This window comes from Solea solea, chromosome 17, assembly GCF_958295425.1.
Source record: "Solea solea chromosome 17, fSolSol10.1, whole genome shotgun sequence".
Taxonomy (NCBI): Eukaryota; Metazoa; Chordata; class Actinopteri; order Pleuronectiformes; family Soleidae; genus Solea; species Solea solea.
The window spans coordinates 19,249,646-19,262,849 of record NC_081150.1 but is presented as its reverse complement, the minus strand read 5'-3'; the positions used below and the strand labels follow the sequence as shown (position 1 = coordinate 19,262,849).

General features: G+C 39.8%; 1 protein-coding gene across 32 annotated transcripts in view; it reads right to left on the bottom strand.

The window, feature by feature from the left end:
• The window catches only part of afdna (afadin, adherens junction formation factor a), a 104,636-nt gene that overhangs the window by 17,524 nt on the left and 73,908 nt on the right, over window positions 1–13,204 (bottom strand). For all 32 annotated transcript variants that reach the window (XM_058613788.1, XM_058613787.1, XM_058613783.1 and 29 more), the window contains 5 exons: window positions 5,695–5,760; window positions 5,519–5,592; window positions 3,317–3,435; window positions 761–961; window positions 63–154 (listed from right to left, as the gene is read on the bottom strand). In XM_058613788.1, the coding sequence (XP_058469771.1) occupies window positions 63–154; window positions 761–961; window positions 3,317–3,435; window positions 5,519–5,592; window positions 5,695–5,760 (552 nt within the window). The remainder of the gene's footprint in view (window positions 1–62; window positions 155–760; window positions 962–3,316; window positions 3,436–5,518; window positions 5,593–5,694; window positions 5,761–13,204) is intronic.

Sequence of the window (13,204 nt, the reverse complement as noted above, 5' to 3'; positions counted from 1 at the left end):
TGTCACCCTGCTGGAACATTCCTCACTGGGACGTCAGCGGCTCCAGTCGTGCGGTTACTCACGTCGGCACACAGGTTGCCCGTGGAGACGGAGGTGATCTTGGTGCCGGGTCCTCCGGGGTAAACCGCCTTCCCTGCAGGACTCTGATTCTGATCTGAGGACAAAAGACGACGCAGTTTAAAGTTAAAGATTTAACAAATACAGCAAAATACTGTCTTAACCCATTAATTAGGGACACCTGGAAAAGAGTGTCAAAATAACTCAAGAGAAATATTACTTTTGGACTTTTTTTCCCATGAAAGTGAAGCAAGTTTTTCTTCCTGCATCCACATGACTGGAACGCGCCAAAACAACGTGAACGATAATAAAGAAATATGCAATAACCTGTAAAAACTGTCATTAAACTCAGGTCATCATGTTTTGATGGATAAATTAAGATTCTCGATGATAATAGAGGCGGGTGAAAACTAAATAAAATGTCAATAATTGGTCCAAATTTGAATTTGTCAGAATATTGGTGAAATACGGCAGTAATGATTATTCGATTATTAATTATTATTATTGTGAATATTTCCTGGTTTCTTTGCTCCATATAACTAAGAAATCACTACTGACGATATGAAAATAATCATTAGTTGCAGCTCTACAGTGAAACTTGCTGAGTTTCCGCTACATTTCCTGACTAAACTGAACAGAGTATGAATAATAACAGCAGTATTTTAATGTTTTCCGTGCTGTAGCCGTGCACACCAGGACTTACTGGCTACGTTGGGGCTGGAGCGGTGGTCGGCGCGGTTCTTCAGGAGCCGGTCTTCGCTGCTCATCTTCTTTGGTTCGGGGTAACAGTCCCAGCCAGGCTGCGGACTCTCCGGGGAGCCGTTCTGCACCGAGCTGTTGTACAACTCGAAGCCCTCGCTCTTTGGTCGCAGCTTCCCGTTCTTGTCGCGGCCTCGGTCGGCGGCTGCGAGAGACGGAAGCAAAAAACATTGATATAATTCAACTCTCTCTGAAAACATACGCTTTTCCCTTGCAGGAACTGACAAATCGTCTCTCTAATCGACACACATTTGATAGTAAGTGATTTAACACGTGTGTGTGAGCAACACTGGCTCGTGAACGGTCTCAGGACGAGCAGATTTATCACACAGGTGACACAGTACGACCTACATGTGAAGTGATTTCCTCGTTGCCTTTCATTTTAAACACGACGCCATCAACTTTCAGCTACGGCGAAAGAACGGGACGATATGAAAATGTCTTTTTTTTTTTTTTATTTATGACTAACTGTGAAACAAAAGAGCTTTAAACTCTAAAAATGACTCAAAAACGCATTGAAATCATCAAATCTTACACTTTGTTCATCAACAAACAGATATATACTGTGGTTTTTTTAAGTGAACAAAGTAAAAAGTATGAAAAAGAACATTAGAAAGTCCCTAAAAATGTATTAATTAATTATAAATCCTAAGGATCTAGAATTACTATAAAGGCGGAGGCAATGCACGATAAAAATCACATATTGTTCTAGGACCATTCTGTGGACAAAAAGACATCATTTAGAGACATTTTTCAACGTTTCATGAACCGAACAATTACTCCATTAATCCAGAAAATGATCATCAGACTCCTTGTGAATGAAAATAATCATAAGTTGAAGCCCAAACTGGTTCAAATTTGGTTAAAAAAAAATTTCCAATAAAAAAATCCTGTCATACATGATTAAAGTATACAAACATCTCAAGGTGTCGTTCAACACTAATCCTCTTTAATTAAGGACTTTTCAAGGTTTGTGGAACACTGATCAACATTTTATGGACTGAACAACTCGACAGATAGATGTTTTTAACTGGTCCCAGACTGGGAAATTGCTAATTAATGGATTGATTGGAAAAATGATCGACAGATTCACCACTTATGACAATTATTAGTCTATTCTCCCACTAAAAATGTCACACAGGATGGCACATCTCAAGGTGTCGCTCGAAATAAAGACGTTTGGATAGAGAAAATGTGTAAATTCTGCTGCAGAAGTCTTCAAAAACACAACAATATTGACCGTATTATCACCAACGCAGAGAAAAATAAACTAAGGACTTTTGAAACTTCTTTGAATCGATTAAACTCCGCTCAGCCTCTGTGCCAGGTGATTTTTCCCTGCCTGAACGTCTGCTGTTGCCTCCTCCTACACTCCTGAACATTACTGTCTCTCACAGTCTGCTGCTTCCACTTCCCTCCCTGCCTGCCTGCCTGCCTGGACCGTCTGGAAAAACACTGCGGTCGAGGGGAGAATTTGGGGGAGAAACACCCATTTGTGAGCGCCATCCTGTGCCAGAGAGCGGCACCGCAGACCCACAACCCCGGCGAGAAGACTTCCTTTAATGAACCTCGGGTCACATTCCAGCAGACAGAGAGCAGCTGCAGCAACAGCAGACAGAGAGAAGGAGAAGCAGCAGCAGCAACTCTGAACCGTGTTCTTACGTCTAACTCACTCACACACAGACAGACAGACGGTGATTATGTCCCACAGTCTGACAACAAGGACACAGTGTCCTCCATCGTCCACAAATTACTGCCATTAATGATCAATGTGACTCACAATAGTCCATTCATGACCACTTCACAAAAACACAGCTCTTTTAACTCTTTTGTCAATTAAATGTACAATTATGTGACATTTAAAACACTGTTTAAGTGTAATTTACTTCTGTAATATTTGTTACAGAGTGGTTTTCATAATTATTAAATCAAATTCTCACATGTTCCCACTTCTTAAATGTGAATTCTTTCAGTTTTTTTGCTCCATATAACAAAAACATAATTTCCAACACTTATCGACATTTTATAGCTTGTCGACAGATAAATCGATGATGTAAACAATCACTTGTTGCAGCCCTATTTGTCCTAAATTAAGTGCTTATTAAATGAAATGATCACGGCTGCAAATAATAGCTCTTATCCATCATTAAGTTGGTTAAGTCTATCACACCAAAGACAGAAAATGATTAAAACGAAACATCAAAATCACTGCTCAATTATCAAAAATTGAATTTTGAATTGTTTTACAACTCTACACATGGTCTCAAAGCATGAATCACTAAATGAAATAAACAAATAGTGAACTAACAGTGATAAAAAGAGAATAAAGCATGACGGCAGTGACTAACTCATCCTGTATGAAAACATGAGTAAACATGAGGGGAGTCATGAAAGTCTCACTCTGAACCTGCTGTTCATGGTGTGAAGTGAAAGAACAGGAATAATAATTATAATTATAATAATAAAGTGAAGAAATGTGCACGTGTGCCCTCCCTCTCACCTCTCGGCATCAGTGGGCTCGGCTGGTTGAGCAGAGTGGCGAGGCCGTGGTAAATGGCGCCCTGTTTGGCAACTTCCAGAGTCACGACTGAGCCCGTCCTCGTCATCAGCTCGGCCGCCCTGAGAGGGAGAGGGAGAGAGAGAGGGAGGGAGAGAGGGAGGGGGAGGGAGAGAGAGTTTTTCTGATCAGAGTTTGTTGCTTGTTCCTCTGTTTTTGACGCTCATCTATTAACGTTAAGATCTGTAAATAATGTGCATTGTAATGGATAATCAGAGAGATTAGAACTCTTTTTTTGCAGTAAGTTACTACTTGCTACAACTACTCAAACCTACAAGAATATAAGATGAAAAAAAAGGAAAAGAAGAGTGAGCTGCGTATTTAAGCATCTGGATCCCTCGTCCTGGAACATGGTTATAAAATGTAGTCTGAACGTTGTTATTGTTTTTTTACTGTGTGAATGTACTTTTAGCTGGATTTCTTTCTTTCTTTCTTTCCTTTGTCATTCTTAATATAAACGTGTGAAAAATGGTTTCACAATATTTGCTATTTTAGTGACTTTTTTTTATTATTTTACTTTTATTTAACCAGGAGTAAAAACTAAATGAGATTAGAACTCTCTTTTGCAGGACCGGCAGCAGTAGATATAAGTTATCCTGCTTTTAGCTGGACTTCGTATTTGTTGCTTCATTATTCTTAATGACTACTTTATATTACAATTTTTGTAAAATACTGTAATTTGTGTAAGAAATAGTCTAATAGACATCTAATGGCGAGACAGCAGACAGTATCAACTGCACAACTCCTTCGATCACCTCTCCATTTCCCGCCAGGAACTATGGTGGCCTTGGCAAACCAAAAATTATGCTTTTTTTTGTTGAAAAAAAAAGCTAAGCCCCTGCTTTAAGTGCTTTAATGATCATTTTAAAGCAATTTTATACATTTACACAATCTTTCCTTTAAGTAGTACGCTTAATTTCTGTCAATAAACCATTCAGATAGTTTAAACACTGGACTTTTAAAAGACGTTAAGATAAAAGTGCATTTTATAATTCAGATTAAACGTGAGCTGACGGCTGTGAGTCCGTGTGCTGGTGCTTTCTGTATTTCTGTAAATAGCTGAGGGGACGATTACACCACATAATGAGCCTTGTGTGATGAAAACCGGTGGTGAAACAGACTCAGAATCCACTTTATAAAATATGTTAAACACAAAGAAAAAAGCAGATGTGAAGTCTGTGAATGAGGATGAAAACGTAAACAACGACAAAGCTGTGAAAAAGTCACAGAAACAGCTTTTTCCCTGATTCTCACACACGGAAGCAATTAAACAAAAACACTTGCGGATCCAGTTCCACGCGCACAGCGGAACACATCGAGTCTGTGCTCACAGAGCGAGAGGAGGAAGAACTGGATTAACTGTCAGAAACACTGGTTATACTGCAGAGTGACACTTCCTCAATCCTGAGGTGTGGTCATGTGACGTCACAACTGGGCGTGGTGAGGAAAAACATCGATCTTGATGGTTCTAAATCAACTCCCGGATGTCCAAATTCCGGATTTATTTAAATGTAAAATAACTTAAAATAAACTATTTCACTGACACTCGACAACAAAACTTTCCAGTTTACACAAATTTAATTCAGTTTGATGAATGTTAATGGAAACGAGTTGCACTCTTGTTACGAATAAATATATCCAAATTTTGGATTTAGTAATCAGCACGACAGGACATGAAGCTCCTTTTAGAGATGCAACTCTCACATATTTTTATAATCAATTAATCTGTTGCTCATTTCCTTGATTTATTTTTTTTTGGTGTTTTGTCCACAAACCAAAAATATTAACTTTTAATGATTTCCTTGTTAATATGGAGCAAAGTCCGCCAGAAAATATTCACATTTAAGAAGCTGAAAAAAACCCAGAAACAATTGATGGTTTATTTAGTAAAAGGATTAATAATCATTGCAGCCCTATTTTAACAGTTTTTAAATGTTATTAAGTCTTACTTCTTTATCTTTCACGTTATGTTGGTACATTCATAGTTAGGACTTTTGTTGCCATGGACATGCACTTTTAAGAAGTCATTACTCAAACTGGTTATTGACTATTAAAATAGTTGAATATTCACTTAATTGTTGCAGCCCTGGCACAAAATTAATTTCTCGCTCAACAAAAAACGCAATTTTCTTGTTTCAATCTTACCTCTCTTGTGATAGGCCGACCAAACTGCGCCCGTCCACGCTCAACAACTGATCGCCTGCAGCCAAACGACCGTCCTGTGGATAAAACAAACACACCCAGAGGATGAGTCACACTGTACATACATGTTTTCCCCTCATATTTATCCATCATTTAACCTCCAGTGTTTCTGTACAAACCATGTCAGCGGCTCCTCCTTTCACCACGGACTTGATGTAGATGCCCAACTTCTCCTGACCAGCACCCTGAGACACAGACACAGACAGAGAGCGTTTGTAAATAAACGATCGCTGTAAACTCTTCGTGCAGCTCGTGAGGTTCGTACTCTTGTCTTGGAACGACCATATGTTAAACTGCATTGTTCTTATTAAAGAAATAAATGAATGAATGAATGAATGAATAAATAAATAAATAAATAAATAAACAAATGAAACAAAGCTCTGTTTGAAATGTATTTCATGAACTTTGTCTATATGGAGCTGGAAAAGCAACAAACACACGCACAAAAGAAACAGGGGTCATCAGAAAATAAGTTTAAGAGTAAAAAAGGACGAGGTTGTCTTAATTCGACTGAGATTGTGGATTAGCCGGCAAACTGAAAATCAGAAGACAGACATGAAGAGACAGTGATGTAAACATGAAAATGGTGTGATCACAGTCATTTTGCTGGTAATTTACTACTTTTTAGTTTTGAAAGTTTAATTACAGATATGTCACAAAATTCTCTGCATTGACCCCCGTTCATTTGGACGGCCTACACAAAAAGCACTGCCCCCAACGGTTTTCTGTCTATATGAGGACTCCTGGTCCTGACAAAGTCACAGAGAAATGTCCACACAAATCAACTTGAAGCTAAATTGAACAACAGCATCTTCAAAACTGTGTTTCTGTCGTCGATTCCTGTCATCAGTTTTTAATTAATATGAGTAAATAGCGATGATTCACACTGTGCGGTCTCTCGTTCCTGCTCACTGTCGGTTTTACAGAGGCAGCACCAGTAATTTAAAAAGCGCACACACACACACACACACACACACACACACACACACACACACACACACACACACACACACACACACACACACACACACACACACACACACACACACACACACACACACACACACACACACACACACACACACACACACACACACACACACACACACACACACACACACACACACACAGATGTTTATATACAAAGATTCCAAAGCGTGGACACTGAACAGACTACAGAGATTACACAAAAGTGTGGTTTTCCCGAAAACACCTGGCTCTCTTTAATCTGCGGCACCGAGTTCACTGAGATGTCAAACTACAAAACACGTACGGAGGGAAAAAGATGACACAGTCAAACACATTTACACGTGACTTTTATGTTTCCCTGCCTCGACTGTCGGTTTGTCTTTGTGTCAAAACAATCCAACCTACCACTGGAAAATAATCTGTATTTTCTTTATGTTTCCGTGACTCTAATCCCGTCTTTACAGAGCGACAGAGAAATGAAAAGTGCAGTTAAATAAAAAAACAGGATTTATGTCAGTGTCAATACAAGTCCAGAGCTTCTGTGTGTGTGTGTGTGGTTTTTCTGTGAAGTGGGAAGCAGTGTTTTTTTTTTTTTAACTGCTGGCGCGTTATCAGGCGCGTCACACGCTTTCTTTACCATCTTGACATGTTTATACTCAAAAGTTTGTGCACCAGCAGAACCAGAAACCAGAGGATCATTTCTGGGAAAATCTTCCTCAAAAGCTGCCGTAAAAATATGACTTTAACACCCAGATTATCAGGTTTTTCTTTTAAATGAAGATACGCAGATAAATTGACTTATGTTGCTGCTAAAAGGAGGGATTTCAGACTTTCTTCTACCTTTAAAAAGCAGGTTTAAAAGGGAAAAAAACCACAGCTGAGGTCCAGATGGCGAACACACAACCTAGACATTATGAATCACAGCGTGTCTATAAAGTTGCTTTATAAAGTCCTAATTGCTGCCATTCGTCAGACATGGCGACGTGGCACCGGGAGCGTGCGAGTGAAGCCACATCTCCTCGTAAAAAAACAAAAAAAAACAATACAGAGGAAGGGGTTACGCTCAGGTTAATGGCTCCCTCACTGTTTACAGGTCACATTTAATAACTGTTTCATAAGCCGTGGAGGAGAGAGGGTGAAGACAGAAGTGGTGAGGCAGCGTAATGGTTGTTTATGGTTACTCGAAGATTAGCGAACACAACTATAAATCATAATCTAATCCTGTTTGACTGAGCAGAGAGGCTGCTCCGGCTCAGGAAAGCCTCAAAGGAAAACGCAGCACTTTGACATGCTCAATTTTTGACTGACAATATGTGGAAATGTGGAAAAGTCTTTAAATGCTACAGCAGTGATGTAGAGCATGTGTAAATGTAGAGGGGGGATGCATGAAAAATATACAGTCTATGGGTAAAAGATGCTGTGTCACACCCACAACTGTTAAAAACTAGCTGTGTCTCAATGTCACAATGATAAAACACACCAGGATTTCCCCCTAAGCTGCTTTAAACTGCTGTGTCACACGAGGATGTCCCCACAACAGCATTGAATCAAGCCATGACACAGTGTTAAAAAGCACTGTGTCAACACACAAGGAGGTCCCCACAACATTAAAACAATGTGTTACAGCAGCAAAGCACACTAAAATGTCACCAAATTAGCTTAAAAATGCTGTGTCACAGCATTAAAACACACCAAAATGTCACCACATTAGATTAAAAATGCTGTGTCACAACTGTAAAACACACCACAATGACCACCCAACAGCTTAAAAACACTGTGCCACAGCATTAAAACACACCAGAAAGTCCCCACAACATTAAAACACTGTCACAGCATCAAAGCATATAATGTCACCACACTAGCTTAAAAATGCTGCGTCACAGTGCTAAAAACACCATGTCACCGCACTACCTTAAAAATGCTGCGTCACAGCGCTAAAACACACTATAATGTCACCACACTAGCTTAAAAACGCTGCGTCACAGCGCTAACAACACCAAGTCACCGCACTATCCTAAAAATGCTGCGTCACAACTCTAAAACACACCAAAATGTCACTACACTCGCTTAAAAAGACTGCGTCACAGCGCTAAAACACACTATAATGTCACCACCATAGCTTAAAAATGCTGCATCACAGTGCTGAAACACACCACGTCACCACACTAGTTTAAAAACACTGTGTCACGGCACTAAAACACACTGGGATGTCCTCACAACAGCATTAAAACATGCCGTGTCACAGTGTTAAAAGAAACGCTGTGTCACAAATGAAGTTAAGGAAAGCAACATTTCCCATGGTTTGCGAAAAGTAAAATTGCCATGTTTTCCTAGGAGACGATAATAATCATGTACAGAGGCTTTTAGTGAGACAGAAAAGACTCTTGTTGACTGTAAACGGTGGAGATCAGCGTGTTCCTGCGGCAGGAAACTACTTTTCAATGAGGAGGGAGAATATAAATATCAGTTCAAACTCGAGTTTTTCTTTTTAAAATAACAATGAGCTTTGTGTTGCCTTCTCATATCAAAGACACAAATACATTCCTGAGCTTTTGATTTGTTAGGGTTTTTTTTGCCAAAAAACAAACAAACGTTTTTAGCTCATGGGGAAACAGAAGCTGCTGGTCTACTGCGGGTCAAACCGTGCCCCTTGTGGTGAGTTTGTGTCACTGAGTAAAACCCGAATGAAGGATTTCGAGTGCCGAAATCACAAAATAACACATTTAGACACACTGATGGAGGCAGTGCTGGATAGACAACTCCTGTGTGGTGTGATGTTAAAATCAGTGATTTTCTATATGGACTTTGGTGCAGGGGAGCGAGTGGTTTTACAGAGGGGATAAAAACTAACGTAGTGGACATATTCTTAAGATAGCGTCCACATGAGCTCATCTAATGTGTGAGTGAATGAATGAATGATCCACAGATCCCCGACTTTGTTTCTCACAAAGTACAAGCAGAGGTCTTCAAACTTTGACCCACAATGTTGTTAGCTGTCTTCTCACATGTGTGTGTGTAATGTGTCATAATGAGGCTGAATTCATGCAGGCACGCATTTCCTTCGAGTGACATTAAAACGAGAGAAGAACAGTGAATCATTTCAACAGTTTTCACGTCTGTTGCACATTACAGAAAAACATTAAAGAGCCTCTGTTTGAGACGGGGCCACAGCTTCGTGCACCGCCACTGAGCGAGGCGCGGGGGGCGCCCTGAAACGGGCTCCGGGGACACTGGTGGGAGTTTAAAGATGTTATTCTTTCCTTCAGTGTGAGAGCTTTTTAATAAACAGGACCGCAAATGAGCAGACGAGCTGAAAATCATGATCGACTGCATCTGCATCGCGGAGCATCGGACAGACCAGAGGAAGTCTCTGAGGTCGAGACAAAATGAGATGCCACATATGTTTCTGGAGGAGTGGGGGGCGTGTCCGTGCTAGTAAATACACCAGGGTGTGTGCTGTGGTGAACAAAACATCTACCACCAGGCAGGATGCAACTATCACAATTAATTTAAGTCATGTTTGTGTCCACCAGATGAAATTTAAGACAAGTATTTAGTCTGCAAGTTTAGGTTTAAGTTTCCACCGACTGCTGACGGGGAGATTCTTTATTTCTGTCCACTGTTTGATGATGATGCGATGTTTGTTTCTTTGTAAACAGCTGGTTTTGTCATGTATTTTGGTTGAAGTGTGGTTAAATAAAGTACTGAACCAAAGCCAGTGCCATCTGACCCACTTTGTAAATCTCTCCCTCCACCGAAGTCCATTGAGAAATTTAGCAATTTTACACCACAGCAAATAGCAGTTGTTGGATCCACTGCTGACTCAATTTATAACCTTTAACATGTTGTTTTGTAAATTCAGTGTTTGAAATCTTTCGTTCAGATTACCTTTGTGGTAAAAACTTGCCATGCACATGCAGCAGTAGAACAGCACGTGCTGTGTCCCTGTGAGCTAAAAACAACAATTTTCTCAATGGACTTTGGTGCAGGAGAGTCAGCAGTCAACTAAATATGTTAAGTGTTTCCCAAAAGAACAATATCACAAATAATATTGCAACTAACTATATATTGTAAACTAATTACATATATACATAAACATTGGGGAAAATCCAGCAATTTTGTTTGTGGGGCCCAAAGAAAATCTCCTGTGACTCATCTGTGGGTCCCGACCCAGTCTTTAGGAATCACTGTTCTTAGCATCTTGTACATTTTATGAACTATGAACATGAACTATGCCTACTCAACTAGCAGCCAAAGGAATTTAACCAAGAAAACACAGCCAGCAAGTCCATGAGACTGAGAGGTCAGAGGTCGTCAGACGGCGTCTGATGTACGATACAGAAATGACCGCTAACGCCGACTGGCAGAAGATTACAGCTACAGCAACGTTCCCACACCTCAACCTGCTTCTCTGAGGTTACACACATGCCACTTATCAATGAAAGGGTTAATTAAAAGATACACACGCAGGACTGTGTATACTTTTTAGGACTCTTACCCATAACCACGCTTCAAATCTTGGTCTTAACCGAGTTCCTCAGAAATTACATTCTGCCTCATTAGGACCAGGTTTTTTCGTCTTCACGAGGACTACTGGTCCAGACAAGGTCAGTGTTTAAGTCAGAAACAGGTCCTAAAGAGGCATGAAATACAAGTAAAAACACACTTTCTGTGACTTTTGTTGGGTTTAACACGTGAGGACATGATCAGACGGTGCTTGTTTGTCGTTCCTTTCATAATTGTGCTGCATCTGTCGGGACAGAACCATTTTTTAAGGGCTTTTTTAAATCTGATAAATGCAAATAAGTGACTTCAGTACAACCGCAGTATCACGTGTAAGTACGTCAATTATCGGATTAAAACTGACAACCCCAGAACACGAGGGTTCTTGAAAAATACTTACTCAGGGAAAAAGAAGACAGTGAGAATAAATATATATAATAACAATAATATAATAACACTCCTTTTTTTGGTCCATAGAGGTTTTATTTTGTTAAGTGAGGAATCTGTAATCTTAGACGCTTCAACACAAATACATTTCAAGGACGGAAGCCTGTACTTCAGGTTTTTTTTGCAGACATTGGCGGATATTTCTATAAATGTTTACGTTTTTCCCAAGCCTAGTTAGCGGTGCAGCCTTTGTTTTGTTTTCAGAATTTGGCCAAAGAGAACACGCGAGACAGAAGTCTAAACACGTGGCAGACGTTTTTTTTTTAAGCCAGATTTAAAGCCACACTGAGGCTACAGAGCTTTTCTAATGCTAGCAACATGCTTTTTTACCACAGAGATGTTAAAAAGTGTCAGAACCACAAATTAACAATAAATTTGATTTAAACTTTGTACACGTACATTGTACACAGTGAACATCCAGCTTTTACAGGTAAGAATATATTATTTGGAATAATAATGTGAACAGAGAGAGGAAACAGGGTAGGGGTGGGAATCACAGCGTACCACATGGTACATGGTCGACGATACCAATAATATCGCGATACAACGATTCTGCAATAATCAGTATATCGCGAGACAATCATAAAGCGATACATTGCGATATCTGTCTGACTGAAGAAAACAAAAACGTTGACGTGAAGAGTTACCTAATAAAATGGTTTTTTTCCCCCCATTTCCATTAGCTCCTCCCACTTCCAATTTTCCACGCTTTTTCACCCAACCACTTTCAGACGTAAATTTCCACCAGGTCTGATGCGATCACAAAGTTTTGCGCATGCTCAGGCCCTCAAAAATTTTATTTATTTGTAGGAACAACAACAACAACAATGATAATAATGATAATAATAATAATAATAATAATAATAAGTGGTAGAATAATTCCTTGAGTTTCAATAGGATCCTCCAACATGAAAACAACCAAAAGCCTGTGTGTGTCACATAGGATAAAGGAATAAAGTGCACGTTCATCCATTTCCTTTATAAGCATGTCGCTGATTTTCCTACACTGACCTGCCAAAAAAAAATCTCAGGCCCATCACAGAGAGAGATACAAGCAAACGGCAAGATGTACAAAAGTTTCTCTTCACGTCGTAAACACCTCCTGACCTGCAGCTTTACAGGAAAACCCTCGTAAGTGTGTGTGTGTGTGTGTGTGTGTGTGAGTGTGTGCAGGAACATCCTCCCATTGTCCCAGCGCTCGCAGTGGCTGCACTCTTTCATACGATTGTTTCACCTCCAGTTTGACTCTTTTTACAGCAACTCAAACACAATCAATACTTCAAACACACACAGAGAAGGCTGACCTGAGGAATTTATTGTCAATATTTTTCATTTCAAGACCTTTAACTCGTTCACGTGTACAATAATGTGTCAAATACAAGGCTGAAATCCACATTAGTTCAAGTGGAAATGTCCACAATGTCGCAATTAGGCGAGAGAAAGTACGTTTTATTCACTGCAGCTTTGACTGTACAGAATTTAAATTAAGTGAGATGATATAAAAGAAAAGTGACTGATTTTAAAATGGAGTTTGGTTTAAGGAGGAGGAGGAGGAGGGAGGGAGGCAGAGAGTTTCCTCAACTCCAGCTGCGAGCTGTCCGGAGGAAAAGAAACACACAATACCACAAAAACAAACACACACACACACACACAAACCTGCACTATACAATTCATATGAATCCAGAGAGGGGGAAAAAACACAATAAACAT